Consider the following 23,958-nt stretch of genomic DNA (forward strand, 5'->3'; position numbering starts at 1 on the left):
TTCTGATAACTGTTTTTGGGCAAAATTATTTATTTTATATAATTTCCCTTTATTTCTCCCATCAGCTCGTTTCCCCCTTCAGTGAATATGTTAAAACCCCAAATAAGCTCATGTGTTTAAATCTTTAAATTGGGAATGGAGGTGAATATAATGCTGACACCGGCAGCAATCTGTATGGTTGTTCTTGATGCTGTCAGAGTGAGTTCACCTTCACAGGCAGGAAGACTGTTCTCGGTGATAACATGAAACTGACACCTGCTGTTTCATTCTCAGGAAACACAACTTCCTGTTTCACTGCTGCTGGTTCCTAACCACACATCTCACTTCTGAGCAGAAAATAAATCCAGGGGCCACAATCTGGTGAGAACATCTGTCAAGGCGGCCTATATCTGGCCACAGAGTCAGGGCAGAGTCACACAGATCACATTGCGGTGACATTTACAAATGAGCCTGTTGTTTCTGGTCAGAGTCTCCATTCCCGGACATATGTGGCCGTGTCTGTGGGTCAGTCACTGAGTTCCCTCTGCTCTCCATAGCCAGGAACTGATAGCCTGCTCCTTTCCATTTTATATCATTCTCTCACATCATTCTGTATTACTTGCTTCCTCTATTTCTCAACTTTATCTTTCACCACCTCATCTTTCTGTATTTTTAAGTCTCAGTTTTTCTCTGTCTTTGTCTCTCCTTTCCTCTATATCTCTCTCGATGTCATTGTGTTCTGGTTTAATTGAGATGTTCAATATCATGAAGGGTTTTTGATTGATTAAAGAAGGAAAAACGGCTAAAGGCAGAAAATGCTGCAAAAACTCAGCAGGTCTGGCAGCATCTGTGGACAGAGAAACAGATTTAAGGTTTCAAGTCCACTCTGACGCTTCTTTTGAGCGGGAAAAACAGGGGCTGTCCTTCTTAGATCAGAAAATTTTAGGGGGAAATTTAATGGAGGTGTTCAAAATGAGGAAGGATTTGTGATAGTGTCGATAGGGAGAAACTGTTTCCAGGAGCAGGAGGGTTTGTAACCAAAGGACTCACAGATTTAAGATATTTGACAACAGAGTGTCAAGGAGAACATTTTTACGCAGTGATTTGATGTGACCTGGAATGCACATACTGACAGGGGGTTGGAAGCAGATATAATAGCAACTTTCAAAGGGAATTGGATCAGTACTTGAAGAGGGAATAATTGGCAGAGTTATAGTGAATGGGACTAATTGGACGGTTCACTCATCTTTGTGACATTCTGAATTTTCCTCTCCTGAGGTTTTAACATTTGATCTTTTCAATCATAATGTGTCTCAAACAGAAGATTTAAAACATTAGATTCTACGAGCTGTCAGATCTGTTTCCTGTGTGTCTGTGTAACTCGGGAACTGCAGGCAAGGGTGAGAAGGAACCGATTCTTTTCAGTTCCTCTAACAGATGCACCATCGTCACCTCAGATACCAGAAATCTCTGGAGTTCCCCATGCCATCATTGCCCTCCCCTCGGGTATAACAGCTCTCAGTCAGGTGGAGTCAGTCACATGTGTCTCTGTCATGATATTTCCACTCCTATTTTATCACACACCTCCCTGTGACACTCACCATAACAGACACCCAAATATCATTGCTTCCTTACATCTTGTCCTCCTATTACAATCGGATCTTTATTCGGCCTCTTGTCTCCCTTAACGTAAGATTACCTGTAGTTAAAGCGACCTCTGTTATTAAGAACTGGAATTGGCCTTTGTGATTATTTTTACACCAGACTCTAGTCGGCCTCGCATGCTGCAGTCATAACTTCCTTCACAAACCCAAAGAGGAAGAGTTTGTTTTTTAATGAGTGGGCAGACACCTCAAACCTGCAATCATGTCCCAGAAATCTTTGCCTTGCTGGATGGAGCAACTGCCCAGAATTGTACCATCTGTCATTCCCTTCACTCCTTCTGAGTCTAAGAAAATAGCCATCAAAAGAACAGAGACTCCGATTTATAATGACACCAGGCGCATCAGTTTAGATGATGTGGTTGGGTCTCTGGAAAGGGCTTGAACCCACATCCTTCTGACTCGGGGTGAGTGTGCCACCAATTAGTCAATGTTGACGTCAGTTCATATTCCACTATACCGTGTCTGTGTTATTACACTCAACCCATCCCATTCACATTGCATTGATCCTTGGCTCTGTTATTAGGGATTAGGCAACACATTGATATCATATTATATCAATAGACCATGACTCGCTCACACTGGTATATGAGACACAATCTTTGGTTTTGGTGCACTAGATACTGACTTTATTATCATCACATTGGATCCAATGATGTGTTCACTAACACACTGCAGCCTGACTCTTATTATTGGAACAAACACTGTATTTGTTACACTCAAAGTGAGCCAAACCTTTGCTGTTCTTCCTTCGGGCCCCATCTGCACTCTTACTGTATCAGACCGTGTGTGTCATTGTTACACTTATACTCTGCCACTTATTATTAGAAAATAACCTGCCTTTTATTTCAGCTCTGGTATCTGACTTTATTATTATCACTGGAAATGTTTTTCCTGCCAGTTTTCAACTGGAACCTATTTCTGGTATTTGATTGTCACATTTCCATGTTTTTAACTTTATTATTTAGTCTATATGTGAATTTCCTCATGTAAATCACACTGCAATTCAGCCTTTGGTCTGAAAACTTGTTTCTTGAATAAAATACCATTATTATAGCTCACAGTGTAGGATCATAAGCTCAGAATTACCACTTGGCAGGGTACAGGCAGGTAAACAGTGACTGGGATTGAACCCTACTATCACACAGCACCTTCACGAAAGAAAGGGAGAAAAATCTGAGTGTTGCATCCCTGTTGATGTTGATGGGCCATGTTCTACCACCTGAAGCATTCTGGGTAGCATCATCTGCCATTGTCTTCAGATGGTACAGGGGCTAAAGGAAGGTGTTCAGCTCATCATGTTTGTACCAGCTCATTAGTGTAGCTATTGAATTAGTCCCACTCCCCTGCTTTTTACTCCTAGACTTGGATATTTCTTCTCTTCGACTATTTATTCAATTCTCCCAAGAATGTTGCTATTGAATCTGCTTACAGCACCCTTTCAGGCAGTGCATTCCAGATCACAAAAACACACTGCTTAAAAAAGATGTTCTGAAATCTGTGTCCTCTGATTAGCTATTTTTCTGCTGCTGGAGACCCTTCCTGTTTCTTTAGTTTGTCAAAGCCGTTCATGATTTTGAAAACTGCTATTGCATCTTTTTTCTTTCAGACTGCTGCAGTCCATGTGGTGTCAGTTCGGGGCATTTTAAGAGTCAACCATATTGCTGTGGGTCTGGAGTCATATGCAGGCCAGACCAGTGAGGATGGCAGATTTCCTTCTCTAAAGGACATTAGTGAACCAGATGGGTTTCTGTGACATTTGATAAGGACTTTATGGTCATCATGAGATTTGTGGGATTCGAACCCAGTCTCCAGAGCATTTCCCTGGGTCTTTGGATTACTATCCCAGTGACAATACCACGATGCCACCACCTCCATTTTTGACCCTTTGCTCCAAGGAAAACAATCCCAGTTTCTCCAGTCTCTCCAGTATAACTGAAGCCTTTATCCTTGGTACCATTCTAGTAAATCACCTTCTCTAAGGCTTTGAAATCCTGTTTAAAGTGTGATGCCCAAAAATAAATACAGCACTCCAACTGAGGCCTAACAATTGATTTATAAAATCAGTATTAACTCATTTAACATAAACACACTCAAAATAAATTGTTGAAAATCTGCACTAAGATATCGCATGGAGGAGTTCACAGGAGGCTGTTAACTGCTGCTGCAATTGTGTAACCGACATTCAATCTGCAGATAAAGAAGATAACATTGTGGTTATCCATTGACAATCCCTCATGTCAGGGATGATTCTTTCTTGTCGATGACTGGGTGGAAGTGAGATGTCAGTGTTAGCTGTGGGTTCACAAATGACTAATGAGCCCTATTTTAGCCTTGCAGGCTCTCCCAACAACGAGGACATGGGGCTTGTCAGCCAGTGGAGTTGGTGGTGGATTGTTGACCCGAGCAGCTGCCCTCTCTGTTTGTCTCTCTCAGTGGCTGCTCTTGTTGATTGAAACGTTTTTGGATGATGAATCACCATTTTGGAGGCGATTGGGAATCTGCTTCCCAAGTGTTTATGTTGATAGAGCAGAATGTCAAGGAGGCCTTGAGATTGTCTTTGAAAAGTTTCCTTTGGCCCCATGTGAAGGTGTAGCTCTGAGTACAGCACCTGTTTGTCAATCTGAATTCAGGCATTCTGACGACATGCCCAGACACAGTGGTTACATTACTGGATTAGAAATCGAGAGGGAATAATGATCTGGAGATGTGAGTTCAAATCCCATCACAACAGTTAGAGATTTTAAATTCAGTTAATTCTATAAATCTGGAATAAAAATCTACTATAAAAGCTGTTATCAGTGATTATGAAACAAATGCATTGTTACAAAAGTCCAACTGGTTCCCTGACATCCTTTAGGAGAGGAAACCTGCCATCCCAACCTCATCTGGTCTACAGGTGACTGCAGACCAACAGCAATGTGTTTGACCCTTTGAAATGGTGCATAAGCCACTTGGTCATATCAAAACCGTTCAGAGAAAGTAAAATACAATTGGATTGCAGTGGTTTGGGAAGGCAGGTCACCATCACATTCTCAAGGGCAATTAGGAATGGTAATAAATGCCCGCATTGCCAGTGACACCCACATCCTGTGATGAATGAAAAAAAAGGAGCTGCAGCCTGTTTCCAGGTTTCTCTGTGTTATTGGTGTGTGACAGCATAACTAAAATACACAACCAGGAATATCCACGAGATAACAATCCTGACAGTTACTCACTGAAAGGATTCACTCAGTCACCCCATCTGCTGAGTTCAGATTTGACTGGACGGATTGGATTCCGCGTCATTGCTGCTGTTTCCGTAAAACTTTGGGGGATTTACAATTCACCATCAATTCCCTTTTTGGTGGATAATGGAGGTTCTGTGCACATGGGCTTCTGTATAATTTGGTTGCTAATTTTATTGACTGCCCATCACTCGCCGCAATCCCCACATCGTTGCAAAAAAAGGACTCACGATTCACCAATCAGGCCATTCGACGGCGAGGACTTTACCCAACATCCCCCGCGGTGGGGAATGTCCCCTATCCCCACCACAGGAGAGCAGTGCTCAGGCGCAGTACAACCCGTGTTTGGAGCATGCGCCATAATGGCGATGCGGAGTCTTTTGTCTGTCTTATCGTCAAGCTGATGAGGAAACGAAAAAACGGAGGGAGCGATGGAGGCGGCGGGAGGACGGGGAGGGTTTCTAAACACCTCGTAAAGGCTCCAAACCTCGAGTAAGACCCTGAGATACTCCCGTTTGCAGCCCGGTTCTTTTTTCCGAACAAGCTCAGGTTAACGGCCGCCATTTTGGTTGAGCGGGGAGCAGAGCACATGCGCGGACGTCCTGGTGGCACAACAGGGAGTGGGCGGGGCTGCAGGGGGATCTGTTCCCAACTGGGTCCCGGTGCCCGGGATTTGATTTTATCTGGGCAGCGCGTCAGTCCTCTATGGTCTTGCCTGTGCCCTAGTGGCCAGGGCCAGCGAGCATGCAGTGTCCATACGTATGGTTGATGCCTTCCACAAACAGTGGGCACCTCAGATTGCAGAATGTCTCATAGTCACTGGAATTAACATTGTGGTTTAATTGTGAAAATTCCATTTGCTTTTTTTGCCTTTTGGGGCTTCTTTTAGTTTGATTTAGATCACATGTTTGGAAGAACAGAGAGGGAAAAAAACTGCATAGAAACTAGAATTGTCTGTTTTGAATTTCTAACATGAACTGATAGCGATATTGACACTGTCAACTCTTTCTGCAGGATATTAGAAGGAGATGATTAGCACAGGAAACTAACCAAACATCACATCAAGACCTCTCAGAGTCAGTTGATTCATCAGGACCTGAATATCATCAACCTTTGAATGTGGAAGGAGAAATGTTTCTCTGATCTGTCTGTGGGAAAAGATTACAAACATCAGTGTGACCAGAAAAGCACCGAGACACACACACACACACCCGAGTGAGAGTGTTCCAGTGCACTGACTGTGGAAGGAGCTTTAACCAGTTACACAGCCTGAAAAAACATCACACCATTCACAGCGGGGAGAAACTGTCCATGTGTTCTGTGTGTGGACAAGTTTGCAACAGATCTTCCAACCTGGAGAGACACAAGGACACCCACACCATTGAGAAACCATGGAAATGTGGGGATTGTGGGAAAGGATTCAGTTTTCCATCCCAGCTGGAAACTCACCGATGCAGTCACACTGGGGAGAGACCATTCACCTGCTCTGTGTGTGGAAAGGAATCCACTAAGTCATCCAGCCTGGGGTCACACCAGAGAGTTCACAGTGACGAGAGGCCTTTTAAATGCTTTTACTGTGGAGATTGCTTTAAAACCTCTCCTGATCTAATTAAACACCAGCTTGTTCACACTGACAAGAGACCATTCAGTTGTTCTCACTGTGAGAAGAGATTCAGACAATCATCTCACCTTATTCAACATCAGTGAGTTCACACTGGGGAAAGGATATTCACCTGCTCCTTGTGTGAGAAGCGATTCACTCAGTCATCCAATCTCCAGACACACCAATGCACTCACAGTGGGGAGAGGCCGTTTACCTGCTCCAAGTGTGGGAAGGGATTCAATCGACCATCCAACTTGTTGAGACACCAGCGGGTTCATGTGTGACTGCAGGGATTGGATGCTGCTGTTAATCACATGCTTTATTTATTTCTGCTGAAGTTAATAACTCCTATCACTGGGTCAGAGTTTAAAGTTCTTTGTAGGGCAGGTGGTGTGCCTGGACTGCAACAAGTGGGAATTTCTGGAGAATATTGCGATCCTGGACCATCACACCTGTGGTGAGTGTCTGCAGCTCAGGAAACCTGGGCTCAGGGTTATTGAGCTGGTGTCTGAGCTGCAGATATCAGGGGCGTCAGGGAGGGGGAGAGTCAGCTGGACACTTTCTTCCAGGAAGCAGTCACAGCCCCAAGGTTCAGTGATTTAGTCAATGGTCAGGATATATCAGAATATGTCAAGGAAATCAGTTTTAGCATCTGTGGTCTTAATTTCTCCGGGGTAAGAGGAGTGAAATTGACAACTGGACTTAGTGTGTGTCAGTCAAGGCACCTTTCCCTTTAAGATACTGGAACATGGATTCTGATGTTATCAGTGAAATTAACTGATCTGAGATATTGAAAGGATTCTCGTTACAGCACATCAGGGATTTCAACCTAATTTCAACTTTGGGACAATCAGAATACTTGGTAACAGGCAAGACACTGAAAGGTTTGAAGGGATGACTCTGAAGAAGAGTCATACGGACTCAAAATGTTAACTCTGTTTTTTTTACTCTCCACGGATGCTGTTAGACCTGCTGAGTTTTTCCAGCATTTTATGGTTTTGTTGCCTTTGAACTGAGTCGCTTGTCACACCATAAAAAGTTAAGATACAACCACATTGCTGTAGGTCTGGAATCATATTTAGGCCAGATCAGGTAAGGACAGCAGGTTTCCTTCCCTAAAGGGCACTGGTGAACCAGATGGGTTTTTACAACAATGGTTTCATGGTCATCATTATTGAGATTAGCTTTTCAATTCCAGATTATTACTTGAATTCAAATTCCACTGGGATTTGAACCCTTGTCCCCCAGATCATTAGCTTGGGATTCTGGATTACTAGTTTAGTGATATTTCCACGATGCCACCATATCCCTCTCCCTGCCCCTTGCCACACACAAATGGATTATTGATTAATTTATTTCAAGTTTAATGAGAAAATGATTAGACCTACCCTGTACCTATATCTAATCCATTGGAAATCTATTAAATTATTGGATTCAAACAAACCCATTCGCTCCTCCTCAGCTCCACAGTGAGTGAGACAGGGAAAAGCAGAAAAGCAGCAATATTCCGGCCCCGCACTCTCCAATCGCCCGCTGCCAGCAGAAAGCGGCGACTGCAGCTTCAATCAGTGGGTTACTGCCCATCCCTGGGATGCAAGATACTCCAACCCAGGTCAAACCTCCCAATACACCAAGCACCGGCTCAGGAAAATACAGGTAGATTATATCCCGGTCACTGAACCTCCAAGCAGCATTTACAGAATACCCGAGTGAGTGTGTCACAAATAATAACAACTTTCTAAATATTTTCACTGCAAAATTTCTTCCTTTTATTTAAAAATTGACTGTTGTGAATCTAAAAATGAGTACCATGGGATTTGTGTTACCGACTGACTTGTTTTCCATTGTTTGTCCGACAGGTCTGCAACTTAATTTGTGTTGGAGATTGAAGAGAATCTGATCTCAAAATGAGGTCACAAAGCAGGTAAATATTAAATCCAGGAACAAATCCTGAGGAAAATGGATCACAATGTTTGGAAGGAGGTGCAACTAAGAAAGGGAAGCTGTGAGTGATTGAATGGAAAGCATCAGTCCCTTGAGCTTCTGGCTAGCACAGTCAGTAGTGCATGAGGCCTGTAACCTCAGGTTTGTGGGTTCAGGCCCCACTTTGGATGCTGTTGCTTTTTTTAAAAACTTTGCTGCTTTCATGGGTGAAACCCAGCTCTTCATTCCTCCACTGTGTCACTGTGCTCCAACTGAGTCTTTCTCCATCCTGCTTTGTCTTTATCGCAATTGCTGGTTTATGAAAGCAAACTTCCTCCACTTCACTGGAAATGCGAGAGACCAGTTTGTAGGTGCGGCCTAATGTACAATGAATGATGACACTTTAAAAGTGGCAAGTTTCACTCAAGCCCCTGGACCAACAAAACTGCTCAGAGTCACCGAATTAGAATAGTCACTTCCTGGGTGCCCAATAGCAGCGGACCCATGTCAAGAATGATCTGATTCATAAGATTAAGAGAGAGAAATTAGCGAACTCCCACTCAACCTTATTCACATCAAAAACATTTGGGAAGAGGAAGCACTTCATAGGCTGGGTTTTATTTTCTTTGGAAAGCTGCTGGAATGGTTTGGCTGGGGATGTCACTAGTTCTGGAACACAAGTCTTCAGAGCTTTGATCTGATACGTTGGTTGTGAGATCACCTTAGCTCTGGCTATCATAGGCTGCTTCCACTGTTTGGCAAGCAGTCCTGTGTTGTAACAGGTTCACCAGGTTGACATTCCGATATGGCTTGTGCTACTCCTGACCTGCTGTCCTGCACTCTTCATTGAACCAGGCTTAATCGCCTGGTTTGATGTAATTGTGGAGTGAGGGATATGCTGGGCCATGAGTTTACAGACTGTGGTTGAATACGATTCTGCTGCTGCTGATGGCTCACACTACCTCATGGGTTCCCAGTCTTGAGTTGCTAGATCTCTTCTGAATCTATCCCATTTAGCACAGTGGCAGTGCCACACAACACGATGGAGGGAATCGTCAGTGTGAAGGTGGGACTCTGACTCCACAAGGGCCTGTGGGATCAGTCCTATCAATATTATCATGGACAGATGCATCTGTGACAGGTAGAATGGTGAGAATGAGTTCAAGGATTTTCCCTCTTGTTGGTTCCTTCAACAGTTGCCACAGCCCCAGTCTGACAGAGCTGGAGGCAACAGGCTATTAAACCCTGGAGGAACTGCCAGACCCAGGTATAAATTGGTGTTCTTCCACTGCATGGCGTGTTGCTGTTTTGAAACACCTTCAAATCACGTTGTATCCTGAAGACGAGGAAAGGCTATGATAGAGGAATCCACAAAGACATTCCTCTTTCTCCCCCTCCAATTTCACACTGACACATCTTACTCCTCCTTCCCTCTAACTTCATGCTATCACTTTCCTGCTCTCACCACGCTTTCAGCTCCTGCCATTTCAGTACCTCCACCATTACTTATTGCCTTGTTGATGTGTTTGAAGTGACTGAGTACTTTTGCATATTATGGGAAGGAATTCCTGGACACAGTGCGGAGCTGTGTTTAATCACTTGATGCAACAACAACAGGATGCAGATGTGTGAGGAGCATCAAATGGCAGGGAGAGGCCAGGAGCTGTGCTGAGGGGACTGGGGGATGATGGGGAGTTGGAGTTCTTGTTGCTGGTGAGGACCAACTGGCAATTGTGCTTCATCTATGTGGACTCGACACCCTTGCTCATGGCCATGAACTTTGGGACAATTTTTGTGCTTCTTTGGTCATGTTAAAAAAACATTTTCCCATATAAACCTAATGTGATGGTTAATGTTTCAGATGGGACTCCCTAAGAAGGAATACATCTTGCATGAATTGTACTCAATAATCAATCCCCACTCCCCAGAATAGTGTTAAATATCAGGCTGCATGACATATTTCACATCGTTACCAGCTTTTGTAACAAAATCTGAATAGTTGGGTGGATGGGAAGTGGATTATGAAAAAGGATATTGAAGACAACAATGATTGAAAACAGAAGTGAGAAATAATAATGGGGTCAGATGAATGCTGGAGCTGTAGAAAAAAAATTGAGAAACAAGAAACACTGGTTATTAAGGCTTTTGAATAAATTAGCCTGGGAGACAATCAGCTTCAAGATATTTGATTAAAGTAAATGTATGTGATAAAACAAATATGAAATGCGCAGCTTTTCCCTATGTGTTATATTCACAGCAGATCTACCAAAGCACAGATCATACTGAGCCAGATTATCTGCTGTTTTACAACCATAGGAATGTTATACAATATGATGAACCATTTAACAGAGCCACAGATTTATGTTGCTAAAATGTGTGCGTTTCCATTTTTATCGTATGGAAATTGTGTTTTTGTCTTTAATTTTGTCCCAAAAACACTGCTACAATTTCACCCATGTTAAGCATCTTGGGATGTTTTATTAAAATAAAGGTGTTATATAAATGCAGATTTTTGTTGTTGTTGACTGTGAGGAGTGATTCCATTGCCATTTGAGATGGAAACTCTTGTTCCGGGGGAGGATTTTCAGAGCTGACAGGACATGGCAGCATAGCCACATTGTGACAGAACGTTCAGATAATTTACACGTGTGAAAGGATTGACTGAATTTTCCCACCTAGTAGAGAGAGGCTTTTTAAATATTGTGTTTGTGGACAGTGATTCAGTTGTTCTTCCTGCCTGCTGGGGCACCAGTAAGTTCATATGTGACTGTAAGGGTTGAATTCTGCTGTTATTGCTGCTCTTTGGAGATTCTCTATTTTCCACTAAATCCCATTCTCCTTCTTTCTGCTGGATAATGGAGGGTCCGCGCAGTTGGGTTTCAGAATCACAGAATTACACAGTGCAGAAGAGGCCATTTGGCCCATCAAGTCTGCACTGACACGTCAGAAACACCTGACCTACCTACCTAATCCCATTTACCAGCACTTGATCCATAGCCTTGAATGTTATGATGTGCCAAGTGCTCATGCATCCTTTTTAAAGGATGTGAGGCAACGCACCTCCACCACCCTCCCAGGGTGCGCATTCCAGACTGTCACCACCCTCTGGGTAAAAAGGTTTTTCCTCACATCCCCCCTAAACCTCCTGCCCCTCACCTTGAACTTATGCCCCCTTGTGACTGACCCTTCAACTAAGGGGAACAGCTGCCCCCTGTCCACCCTGTCCATGTCCCTCATAATCTTGTACACCTTGATCAGGTCACCCCTCCAACGAAAGCAACCCAAGTCTATCCAACCTCTCTTCATAACTTAAATGTTTCATCCCAGGGCAACATCCTGGTGAATCTCCTCTGCACCCCCTCCAGTGCAATCATATCCTTCCTATAATGTGGTGACCAAAACTGCACACAGTACTCTAGCTGTGGCCTCACCAAGGTTCTATACAACTCCAACATGATCTCCCTACTTTTGTAACCTATGCCTTGATTGATAAAGGCAAGTGTCCCAAATGCCTTTTACACCACCCCACTAACATGCCCCTCCGCCTTCAGAGATCTATGGACACACACACCAAGGTCCCTTTGTTCTTCAGAACTTCCAATGTCATGCTGTTCATTGAATACTTCCTTGTCAAATTACTCCTTCCAAAGTGGATCACCTCACACTTTTCAGGGTTAAATTCCATCTGCCACTTATCTGACCATCCCATCTATTTCTTCCTGTAGCCCAAGACACTCAACCTCACTGTTAACCACCCGGCCAATCTTTGTGTCATCCGCAAACTTACTAATCCTACCCCCTACATAGTCATCAATGTCGTTTATATAAATGACGAATAATAGAGGACTAAGCACAGATCCCTGTGCTACTGGACACTGGCTTCCACTAAAGCATCCTTCTGTCATCACCCTCTGCCTCCTACAAGCCAAAACCTTGTCAAAGTCTTTGCTGAAATCCATATAAACTACATCAACTGCACTACCCTCATCTGCACACCTGGTCACCTCTTCAAAAAATTCAATCAAATTTGTTAGGTATGACCTCCCTCTGACAAAGCTATGCTGACTATCCCTGATCAAACCTTGCCTCTCCAAGTGGAGATAGATTCTCTCCTTCAGAATTTTCTCCAATAGTTTCAATATAATATAACGATATAATTTGTTTCCTAAGTTTAGTATTTGATCCTCCGGCCCCAGTCTCCGTACCACACCAGGAAAACAAATCGTGACACAATAATTTGTACTTTCAATGGCGAGGCCTTCACCCATCATCCCCCGGGGTGGGGAATATCCCCTATCCACATCACGGGAAAGCAGTGCGCAGGCGCAGTGGGGAAAAACATTGGAGCATGCACAGAGCGAGTAATGGTGACGGAGAGACGGTTCTTTGTCGGATCCGGATCGGTAAGGGGGTAAGTAGGGGGACGGAGTAAGCGATGGATCCGGTGGGTAGGCGGAAAGGTTTCGTAAACATGTTGCGTAATCCGCAAAACCCCGAAAAAGAACTTAGCGTTCCCACTTTTGCACGGAGCCAGTTCGGCAGTTTTCTTCCGATTACAGACCCGGGGTAACGGTCGCCATGTTTATTGTGGGCAGGGCGCAGCAGGGCATTTTTTGAAAGTTCCCAATGACAGAATGAGGACAATTGTCTATCAAGCTGCTTCACACTTTGAGTTACAATGTGTAATTGATGAGGCAAATCATCGATATATGTCCAAGGCAGTGACAATAATTATGCCTTTAGCATAATAAAATTTTCCAGGGCATTTCACAGAAATGCTACAAAGTAACGTTTGACACAGCCACATGAGCCATATTAGGGCAGGTGACCAAAAGCTTTGTCAAAGAGGTAGGTTTTAAGGAGTATTTTAAAGAAGAAGAGTGAAGCATAAAGCTGTGGCCTAGGCAACTGAAAGAACAGTCACCGATGGTGGAGCGATTAAAATCGGGAATGCTCAAGTGGCTGGATTTAGATCAGTGTAGAGATCCTGGTGAGGGGGCGGCGAGGGCTGTGGCTGGAGGAGAAAATAGAGATCGGGATCATCACAACCATGGAGGAAAACGTGAGAATTTTAAAGTTTTGGTGCTTTTAAAATGAGAGCCTTTGTCGGTCAGTGAGCACAGGGGTGATGTGTGAACAAGACTGAGTGTGAGTAAGCACACGGATAGCAGAGTTTTGGATGACCTCAAGATTCTGGGGGTGGGAGGATGGAGTTGAATGTTGGAGGCCGGTTGGGTATGCATTAGGATTATTTAGACTACAGGTAACAAATGAATGGATGACGCTTTCAACAGCAGATAAACTGAGACTGGGGCGGAGTCGGGTGATGTTACTGAGGCGGAAATAGGCGGTCTTGGTGTTGATGCGGATATGTGGCTGTAAGCTCATCTCGGGATTGTGAACAGTGTGATTCAGCCTCAGGCAGTTTCCAAGGAGAGGGAGACAGTCTGGTTAGGGAGTGGAATTTGTGGTAGGCACTGAAGGCATTAATATGAGCAATGGTGGCTCAGCCAGCATTTATTGCCTATCCCTAATTGCCATTTAGAAGGTGGTGAGCTGCCTTATTGAACCACTGCAGTTGATGTATTGTAGGAACACCCACAGTGCTGTTAGGAAGGAAGTTCCAGGATTTTGACCCAGTGGCAAGGAAGGAATATTTAAGTGGAGGAGATTTCTGCTCATCCAGTGCTGGATGTCAGACAAATCTGCACGGTGTGTGACTCGGACTTTTTAAAATTCATTTATGGGCGTTGCAGGCTGGGCCAGCATTTATTTCTCATCCCTAATTGCCCTTGAGAAAGTGGTTGTGAGCCACCTTCTTGAACCACTGCAGTCCCTGGAGGAAAACTTGGAGGTGATGGTGTTCACATACACCTGCTCCCCTCATCCTTTTAGTTAGTGGAGGTTGAGGATTTGGGAGATTCTGTCAAAGTTCTAGTCGAGCTGTAGATATATAAAATCCCTCTCTTTCACTCTCTGCCTCCCCTTTGTCTCGGTGGCAGGTTCCCTTCCCTGAAGGACATCAGTGAACCAGTTGGGTTGTTATGACAATCCAGCAGTTTTCATGGTCACTTTTGCTAGTGTCAGCTCCACAAATTACCAGATTCATTCATCTCAATTTCAGAACTTGCCTTTGTGTTTTTGTGGGTTCCCTCTCACTCCCTTTTTTCCTGTTTTAAATCAACTTCACAGTGTATTAGAGGGGGAGGATTTGCATTGGGAAACTCAAAGCAAATATCACATCAGGATCTGATGGAGTCGCTCAATTTATCGTAACCTGAATGTCATCAGATTTTGAACATGGAAGGAAAAATCACCGTTTATAGTGGGGAGAAACTGGAAATGTGGGGAATGTGAGGAGAGGTTCAGTTACCCGTCTGAGCTGGAAGCTCATCGACGCATTCACACTGGGGAGAGGCCGTTCACCTGCTCCGAATTTGGAAAGGGATTCACTCGGCTATCCGAACTGCTGACGCACCAGCGGGTTCACACTGGGGAGAGACCTTTCAAATGTCCAGACTATGGGAAATACTACAGAAGTTCTGGGGACCTGATGTACCATCAATATGTTCACACAGATGAGAGACCGTTCAAGTGCTCTCACTGCGGTACTGGGTTCAGGGGATTGTTTCAACTCCTTGTACCCCAGCGAATTCAGTGGTGAGAGACCGTTCACCTGCTATGTGTGTGGGAAGGGATTCACTCCATTGTCTCATGTGCTGAGACATGAGAGAGTTCATACTGGGGAGAGACCTTATAAATGTCCAGGCTGTGAGAAGTGCTATAAAAGCTCTGGGGAACTGATGTCCCATCAACATGTTCACTCTGATGGGAGACCATTCAGGTGCTCTCACTGTGGGACCAGGTTCGATCGTCTGAACTAACCGTACACCAGCGGATTGACACTGGTGAGAGGCCATTCAGGTGCTCCTACTGTGGGACTGGATTGAAGCACTCATTTCAACTCACTTTATCTACCTCATGTAAACCTGTCATAAACTTGTACCTCTCTATAAATCTCCCCTCAATCTCATTTGCCCCAAGGAGAACAACCCCAGTTTCTCCAACCTAACATTGCAGCTAAAATTCCTCATCCCTGGAACCATCCTAGTAAATCTCCTCTGCACCCTCTCAAGGACCCTCACATCCTTCATAATGTGTGGTGACCACTGGTTTGCACAGACCCAGATGTTCTGTGTTCATGTCTGTGATGTCATCACACACCGACAATTGTGCGGTGACATCACCCCCGCTCCCCAGGTATTTCCTCAACTGGGAGATTTTTCTCTGACACCAGTGCTTCTGATATCTTTCCAGCTGCAGGCTCCAGCAGGAGATTTTAAAATTGAAAACTAAATTGTTTCACTTGTCGGCTTAGTTAACCATTCATCTAGAATTTAGAGCTTTTAGTGCTATGCTGTGTTGTCTGTAAGGTGTTCCATGGCTCTTGGACTGGTGGATCTAATCCATGTCCTTCCACTGCCCTGTTTCACCTCTGCCCTCCCTGATCACCTCTTTGCTGTTGTCTAACTTCCTCTGTCTCTGGGTGTATTTGAGCTGTGTTTGGTATTTTACTGTTACTTCTGCAACCGTGTCTAAATGAGGTTTCCACCATTGTTCATCCCTCGACCTTGTGCTGCCGACTTACCAGTTTTATCTTCTTACAGCATCTTACAGTCAGGAATTGTTTTTCCGGTGCTATTGTCCATTTCTCTCATGTTTCTGAACTTATATTAACCATCAAATTCTGCATCATTGTAATTCCGTGTAATTTATTTTGCACAACCTGAAATGTTAACCTTGTTTCTCTCTTCATACATTCCAGCAGATATTATCAATCCCCAGTTACCTGTGGAGATGATGTTTGACCTTCTTGAATCGCTGCAGTCCATGTGGTGAAGGTGCTCCCACAGTGCTCTTAGATAAGGAGTTACAGGTTTGTATTCACCAATGATTATGAAGGAATGGTGATATATGTCCAAGTCAATGACAAAAGTGTGATATAAATACAAATTAACACAATAAAATATTCCAAGACATTTCACAGAAATGTTATACAGCAAAATTTGACACTGAGCCTCATGAGCAGACATGAGTTCAGGTGACCAAAAGTTTGTTCAGAGGTAGGTTTTAAGGAGCACCTTAAAGGAGGAAACTGAGATAGGGAGACGGAGAGGTTTAAGGAGGAATTTAAAATCCTTGTGGTCTTGGCAACTGAAAGAGCGGCCCCCAGGGGTGGGGTGATTATTTTCAGGAATATTAAAGAGGCCGATGGTAGATGAACAAATATTTCAGGGGGTTCTGTGGGTGGAGGAGATTACAGAGATAGGGATGATCGATCGCAGCCAGGGAGGAAATCCATTGAGTGGAGGGTTGTGTGGGTATTATGACACAGCCAATGGTAAATGCTGAGTTGTTCAAATCCTGGAAGGAAACTTGAAACAACTGTCATAACCCATTTTTGCAATTTGTATGTTTCGAGATGCAGGCTTTGAATTCAGTAGTAATAAGACCACCGAGTCTCAGGTTTTTTTATAAAACTAAATTAGACATTTATTAATACAGGAAAGATTGTAAGCACATACATACGTCTACAAAATTACTGCTATAAAAACTACAAAAATCCCCTAATTAACCTGACTCTCAGTTACACCCTAGTTAAGGCAACAGTAAAACACAGATTTAAACAGACCTTTAAACAGGCTTTTGATAAGGTCCCGCATCGGAGACTGATAACAAAGATAAGAGCCCATGGGATCCAAGGCAATTTGGCAAATTGGATCCAGAATTGGCTGAGTGGCAGGAAGCAGAGGGTGATGGTCGAGGGGTGTTTTTGTGACTGGATGCCTTTGTCCAGTGGGATTCCACAGGGATCGGTGTTGGGTCCCTTGCTGTTTGTGGCATATATAAACAATTTAGACTTGAATGTCGGAGGGTTGATCAGTAAGTTCGTAGATGACACGAAAATTGGTGGGGTGGTAAATAGTGAGCAAGATAGCCTTAGATTACAGGAGGACATAGACGGGCTGGTCAGATGGGCTGATCAGTGGAAAATGGAATTTAATCCGGATAAGTGTGAGGTGATGCACTTGGGCAGGAGAAACAAGGCATGGGAATACACAATGAATGACAGGACCCTGGGAAGTACCGAGGATCAGAGGCACCTTGGTGTGCATGTCCACCAATCCCTTAAGGTAGCAGGACAAGTAGATAAGGTGGTTATAAAGGTATATTGGATACTTGCCTTTATTAGCCAAGGATAGAATATAAGAGCTGGGAGATTAGGCTGGAACTGTATAAAACGCTGCTTAGGCCACAGCTAGAGTATTGTGTGCAGTTCTGGAATCCACATTGTAGGAAGGATGTGATTGCACTAGAGAGAGAGCAGAGGAGATTTACCAGAATGTTGCCTGCGCTGAGAGTTTTTAGTTATGAGGAGAGATTGGATAGACTGGGGTTATTTTCTCTGGAGCAGAGGAGATTGAGGGAGGGCATGATTGAGGTATATAAAATTATGAGGGGCATAGATAGGGTAGACAATAAGGAACTTTTCCCCTTGGTGGCGGGATCAATAACCAGGGGGCATAGATTTAAGGTATGGGGCAGGAGGTTTAAACGGGATGTGAGGAAGAATTTTTTCACCCAGAGGGTGGTGGGAATCTGGAGCTCACTGCCTGAAAGGGTGGTAGAGGCAGAAACCCTCATAACATTTAAGAAGTATTTCGATGTGCACTTGCAATGCCATGGCATACAAAGCTATGGGTCTAGTGCTGGAAAATGGTGTTAGTATAATTAGGTACTTGTTTGACTGGCGCAGACTCGATGGGCCGAAGGGCCTTTTTCTGTGCTGTAGACCTCTACGACTCTATGACCCCTGGCAAAGCACTCCTTGGACAGTCACATTCAAAATGAGTTTCTTTCAGCACTGGGCCCTTGCATACAGACTTGAGGCTTATAGGATGGAGGCTTTAGATCTTAGAATCCCTCTCCTTTTACCAACAGCCTTCTCTTCCTTTATACATATTTTCCTCTTTAAATGCAAATTCTCATTGTCACTCACTTTTTTTAAATTTTAAATCTTCTGACAATAAGACCCTTTCATAATACCCACTTTGCTAGTAAGCTTTGAAAAAAAAGCATATTTTTTCTGAGTTTCACATGGTTAGGTGTAATATTTCACCCACACTTGGTCTATTTAAAAATGCAAATTGGCCCTTTTACATCTCACCTTCTATTTCCCTATGTTGATCTAATTACCATTTCAAATCTACTTCTCTCCTATACATCAAAGCCTCTAGATCAGCTGGTTTTAATCCAGTTAAGACACACATACATAGATACAGACACCACTAAACTCTATTTTAAAAAATTTTCAATAACATTATGGACATTATTATATCTTCTTGACATCCCCCTCCTTAACAAAAATGAACTCCCATAATTCTAAAAGACAGCTTTTTTATTAACCCATCTTACACTATCTCCTATACTTAACTATATACTTACACTATTAAATTACCAGTTGCATTCATTACATAACAATATATATGCAAATCCTTGGTATCAGCAGAAATCATTCCAGTTCAGTGTCCAGGTGTTAAAATGTCCAATATTCCCTTTATGTTTCAAACACTTGATAATGCATCTGCAATCAGATTCTCTCACCCAGTGACATGTATTATCTGTAGATTAAATGGTTGCGTTAATAAACTCACCTGAATAGCCTTGCACTTTTGTCTTGAAATTTGTCCCGAAGCTTGACTTTCACATCCTTTGGAGCCACCTTACCAGTATGGTTTAGATATGTACCTTGTGCTTTTGCAAATTCACTTCTAGTCAAGCTCATCACCAAATTAGCTTCTTGTAATCGAGTAAATAACTCTTCCAGATGCTGTAACTGCTCCTCCCATGTCTGACTGAAAACTATTAAGTCATCAATATAAACCGCACAATTGCTTAGACCTGCAATTACATTTTTTTGTCAGTCTTTGAAATGTCGCAAGTGCATTCTTCATGCCACTGGCATGACTTTAAACTGATATAGTCCATTTGGCGTCACAAAAGCCGCTATCTCCTTTGCTCTCTCCGAAAGTGGTACTTGCCAATATCCTTTTAGCAAGTCAATCTTTGTGATAAATTTTGATTGTCCCACTTTCTCAATACAACCCTCTAACCTTAGGATATGAATTTGCTTTTGTCACCGCATTCACCTTTCGATAGTTCATACACAGTCTGTGTTCCATCCAGTTTCGGTACCAGTACAATAGACGAGCTCCAGATACTGCAACTAAACTCAATGATATCATTTTGAAGCATGAAGTCAATTTCTTTCTGTACTTGTAATAACTTTTCCAGATTTAATCTATAAGGATGTTGCCTCCTTGAAGATGAAACTTCTACAGAAACATCATATATGGCTAAATTTATCCTCCCCAACTTATTTCCACAAATAGCTTTTTATAACTGCAATAGCTTTTCCAAATCATTTTGACACTTGTCTGGAAGGGAACTCAATATTATGTTTAAGCTTTCAAGTTCCCTTCAATATCCAATTTGACTAGAGGAAAATCAATGTTAGTGTCCTGCATTCCTACCTCTTTCTCATCATTTACCACCACTAATACCTCTTTTTGTTTCTCTTCCCTGTCAAAGTACTTTTTAAGCATATTTACATGACTCACCATCTGCTTCTTTCTTCTATCTGGAGCATTTATTAAATCATTTACTTCACTCAATTTCTTTTCAATCCTGTAAGGCCCACTAAACATTGCCTTTAACAAGTCACTCAGTACTTGTAACAGAACTAACACTTTGTCCCCAGCAATAAAATTCTGAGCTGTAGTCTTCAGGTGTGAATAACATTCTGGAATACATTTTGCCTCTGTTTCTGAGAAAGCTGTCTGATATAACTATTTTAATTGCAAATCTTTTGCTGCAACTCAATTAACTGCCTTGAGTTAAACACTTCAGTTGAACTGTCCTCTACTGTGTCTTTACGAACAATGTTATCAAACACAGTGCCTGCTCATTGTATTTCAATACCTTCCTCATGGCTTTGAACTGCTTATCCTTTTTGTTTCTCTTGCTTCAACCTGTGTGCCTGTGAATTCGTTATCAGACAACCTGGAAACAATCCAGGATGCTCCCTTTGTAACACCTCTATTGAAAACACTTCTGCAGGCTGCTGACCTACCATTGGCATCACCCACATTTGTGATCCAGTTATCTCATTACCCAGAATAAAAGGGAACTTGGAGGTGATGGTTTTCACATACACCAGCTACCCTGGTCCTTCTAGGTGGTGGAGGTTGAGGGTTTTGGACATTCCCACACAGTTCTGGTCAAGCTGTATATATATATATAAAATCTCTCTCCTTTACCCCCTGTTTTCTTTCTTTATTTCTCTCTCGCTCTCTTTTCATTCAGTTCTATTTCCCAACCTGTCTTTGTGTTTTTGTGAGTTCCCTCTCATTCCCTTTTTCTCTTTTAAATCAGTTTCACAGGATATTAGAAGGGCAGGATTTGCTGTCGGAAAACAGCATCTTAAGGAGTTGGCCAATACATCATAACCTGAATAGCACAGCATTTTGAACATGGAAGGAAAAAGCACTGTTCAAAGTGTAGAGAAACCATGGAAATGTGGAGACTGTGAGGAGAGATTCAGTTACCCATGTCAGCTGGAAACTCATCGACGCACTCACACTGGGGAAAGACCGTTCACCTGCTCCGTGTGTGGGAAGGGATTCTCTCGATCATCCCAGCTGATTACACACCAGCGAATCCACACCGGGGAGAAACCATTCACCTGCTCCGAGTGTGGGAAGGGATTCACTCAGTTATCCAACCTGCTGAGGCACCAGCGAGTTCACACTGGGGAGAGACCTTTTAAATGCCCAGATTGTGGGAAATGCTATAAAAGTTCCTGGGAACTGATGCTCCATCAACGTGTTCACACTGACGAGAGACCATTTAGGTGCTCTCACTGTGGGACTGGGTTCAAGCGATCATCTCACCTCACTGTACACCAGCGAATTCATACTGGCGAGAAACCGTTCACCTGCTACATGTGTGGGAAGGGATTTACTTGTTCAGCCAGCCTGCTGAGACACCAGCGAGTTCACACGGGAGAGAGACCTTTCACCTGCTACACGTGTGGGAAGGGATTCACACAGTTATCCCATGTGCTGACACACCAGCGAGTTCACACTGGGGACAGGACAGACCTTTCACCTGCTACATGTGTGGGAAGGGATTCACACAGTTATCCCACGTGCTGACACACCAGCGAGTTCACACTGGGGAGAGACCTTTCACCTGCTACATGTGTGGGAAGGGATTCACTCAGTTATCCCATGTGCTGACACACCAGCGAGTTCACACTGGGGAGAGACCTTTTAAATGCCCAGACTGTGGGAAGTGCTATAAAAGTTCTGGGGAACTGATGGCTCATCATCCTGTTCATACTGATGAGAGACCTTTTAAATGTCCAGGCTGAGGGAAGTGCTTTAAATGTTCCAGGGACCTGATGTCCCATTAACGTGTTCACACAGACGAGAGACTGTTCAGGTGTCCTCACTGCAGGACTGGATTCAAGTGATCATCTCAACTCAATGTGCACCAGCGAGTTCACACTGAGAGAGGCCATTCACCTGCTACTTGTGTGGGAAGGGATTCGCTCAGTTATCCCACGTACTGAGATACAAGAGAGCTCACACTGGGAGAGGCCATTCACCTGCTCCGAGTCTAAGAAGACATTCACTCGGTCATGGACTCTGCTGAATCACCATCAAGTTTACAAGTGACGACAGTAATTGGATTTTTCTGGTAATCGCATCCAGGACTCAACCATGTTCATTGGGGTCTGTTTCTACTGATGTTAATAAACTCCAAGCCAGTTAGAGGTGTTAATGTTCTGGATATAATAAAAATAAATCAGCTTTGTGTTAAACACACAGTGTGCCGAGTCTTCTTAATATCTATAACACAAGTTACGTGCATCCCTCTCCCGTCTCCTCTGTACTCACCTCCAACCCGCCAAGGCTCCTTAGACAGCATCTTCCAAACCCAGGACCACTACCACCTAGAAGGACAAGGGCAGCAGACACCAATGACCACTCCATCCTCCTCCAATGCCTCTCCACTGGTGTCCAGCTGGGTGGGACTGCACGGTCCTGATTCCTTCCTTATTGACTTGTAGCCAGATAATCTCCTGCTGTAGCTGTAATTATTTGAGTTACACTGTTACAAACGCACCCACTCGATAGGTGATCAGGTATCACTGCCCTTTGATATACAAATGTTCCATTAACACGCTCACAGTGACTATATTTTACAGACAAGTCCTTCTTACCACACCAGCCCTCCTGGATAGATCAACAGAGAAATGCGAAGACATTATAGTCCACCAGCCAAGATCATAGTGGTATAAACGTTTGATAATTACCATTAAAATGTAAAGCACAGCAGAACAACTGCATTGGCCTGTTACAAACTTATTGAAACAGATTCATTGCCACCTCCTCCCTTTCCACGTTCTAGGTCCCCAAACACACTTTCCCGGTGACACAGTAATTTACTTGTACTATTTACAATTTAGTATTCTGTATTCACTGCTCACGATGTGGTCTCCTCTACACTGTGGAGATTGGGCGACTGCTTCATGTAAAATCACCATTCACTTTGCGAGTGTGATCCTGAGCTTCTTCTCATTTACTATTTTAATTCTCAGTCTCACTTCAAGTCTGACCTCTTAGCCCTCGGCCTCCTGTAAGGCCTCATGAAGCCCAACAGAAGCTTGAGGAACAGCAGCTTGTCTTTGATTAGTCACTTTACAACCTTTCAGACTTAACGTTAATTTTAATAATTTCATATCATAAACATCACTCCCATTTTTAGGGCAGTAGATGCTGGTAATGATTCTGCTGTTACCATTTATCCCTCCTCTGAACCGGTCTTATTTGTTTACTTGTCCCATTAGTTTCTTTAATTGTCTCATTGTCACCCAATGTTTCCTTGCACCATTGTCCCCTTTATCATTTACTCTCCTCTGACTCTGGACTTGTTTATAAACTGTTAAACCTGGGAAATTTTCCAGTTTGGATATAAGTTCAGCGACGTGAAACATTCACTGAGAATGATGCTGTTTGACCTGTTGAGTGTTTCCAACATTTTCTGTTTTGAGGTCGGATTTGTAGCATCTGCAGTATCTTGTGTTTGGGTCACTGTGGATCACTTTTCTCCCACTTATTGTTACCTGTTTAATGGTGAAGAAGGAGCTTTTAAAGAATGAGACAACAGGAACTGTTCAACATGAAACTAAACTCACTGTTAATTCCTCATCAGTAACAATTTTAAGCACAAAGTTTCCGGCCGGGATTGAACCGGGGACTTTCTCATGTAAAGTAAACGTGATAATCACTGCACTGGAGAAATGAGTGTGAATCCCTCCCGGACAGAGGGGAACTGACCATCCATCTCTAGCTCTAATTCCCAAACAGAAAATGCTGCCAAGAATCAGCAAGTCAGGCAAGTCTCTCAGCGGATGAAACAGTCACAATGCCCGGGT

The 23,958-nt window shown here is 43.4% G+C and overlaps 3 protein-coding genes across 4 annotated transcripts in view; all 3 read left to right on the forward strand.

Moving 5' to 3' along the window:
* LOC144697346 (uncharacterized) overlaps positions 1-23,958 on the forward strand; it is a 407,771-nt gene that overhangs the window by 156,315 nt on the left and 227,498 nt on the right. The window lies entirely within an intron of this gene.
* Positions 1-23,958, forward strand: part of LOC144697172 (uncharacterized) — a 138,895-nt gene that overhangs the window by 110,687 nt on the left and 4,250 nt on the right. The gene's annotated exons all lie outside the window — the stretch shown is intronic.
* On the forward strand, positions 3,685-22,341 carry LOC144697197 (uncharacterized). Of its 2 annotated transcripts, XM_078569078.1 has the most exons (5): positions 3,685-5,416; positions 5,882-6,927; positions 8,330-8,394; positions 16,219-16,329; positions 20,889-22,341. In XM_078569078.1, exon 5 carries the CDS (start codon positions 20,987-20,989, stop codon positions 21,668-21,670), a length of 684 nt encoding a protein of 227 aa, XP_078425204.1. In that variant the 5' UTR covers positions 3,685-5,416; positions 5,882-6,927; positions 8,330-8,394; positions 16,219-16,329; positions 20,889-20,986; the 3' UTR covers positions 21,671-22,341. The 2 variants fall into 2 exon arrangements, with proteins under 2 accessions (XP_078425204.1, XP_078425205.1); XM_078569079.1 differs by lacking the exons at positions 3,685-5,416; positions 5,882-6,927 and having other exon boundaries at positions 7,064-8,394.

The sequence above is a fragment of the Cetorhinus maximus genome, chromosome 23 (genome assembly GCF_964194155.1).
Source record: "Cetorhinus maximus chromosome 23, sCetMax3.hap1.1, whole genome shotgun sequence".
Classification (NCBI taxonomy): domain Eukaryota; kingdom Metazoa; phylum Chordata; class Chondrichthyes; order Lamniformes; family Cetorhinidae; genus Cetorhinus; species Cetorhinus maximus.

What these genes read in the sequence shown, in the direction of transcription:
- LOC144697197 (XM_078569078.1), top strand. Translation starts at nt 20,987, where the DNA reads ATGGAAGGAAAAAGCACTGTTCAAAGTGTAGAGAAACCATGGAAATGT.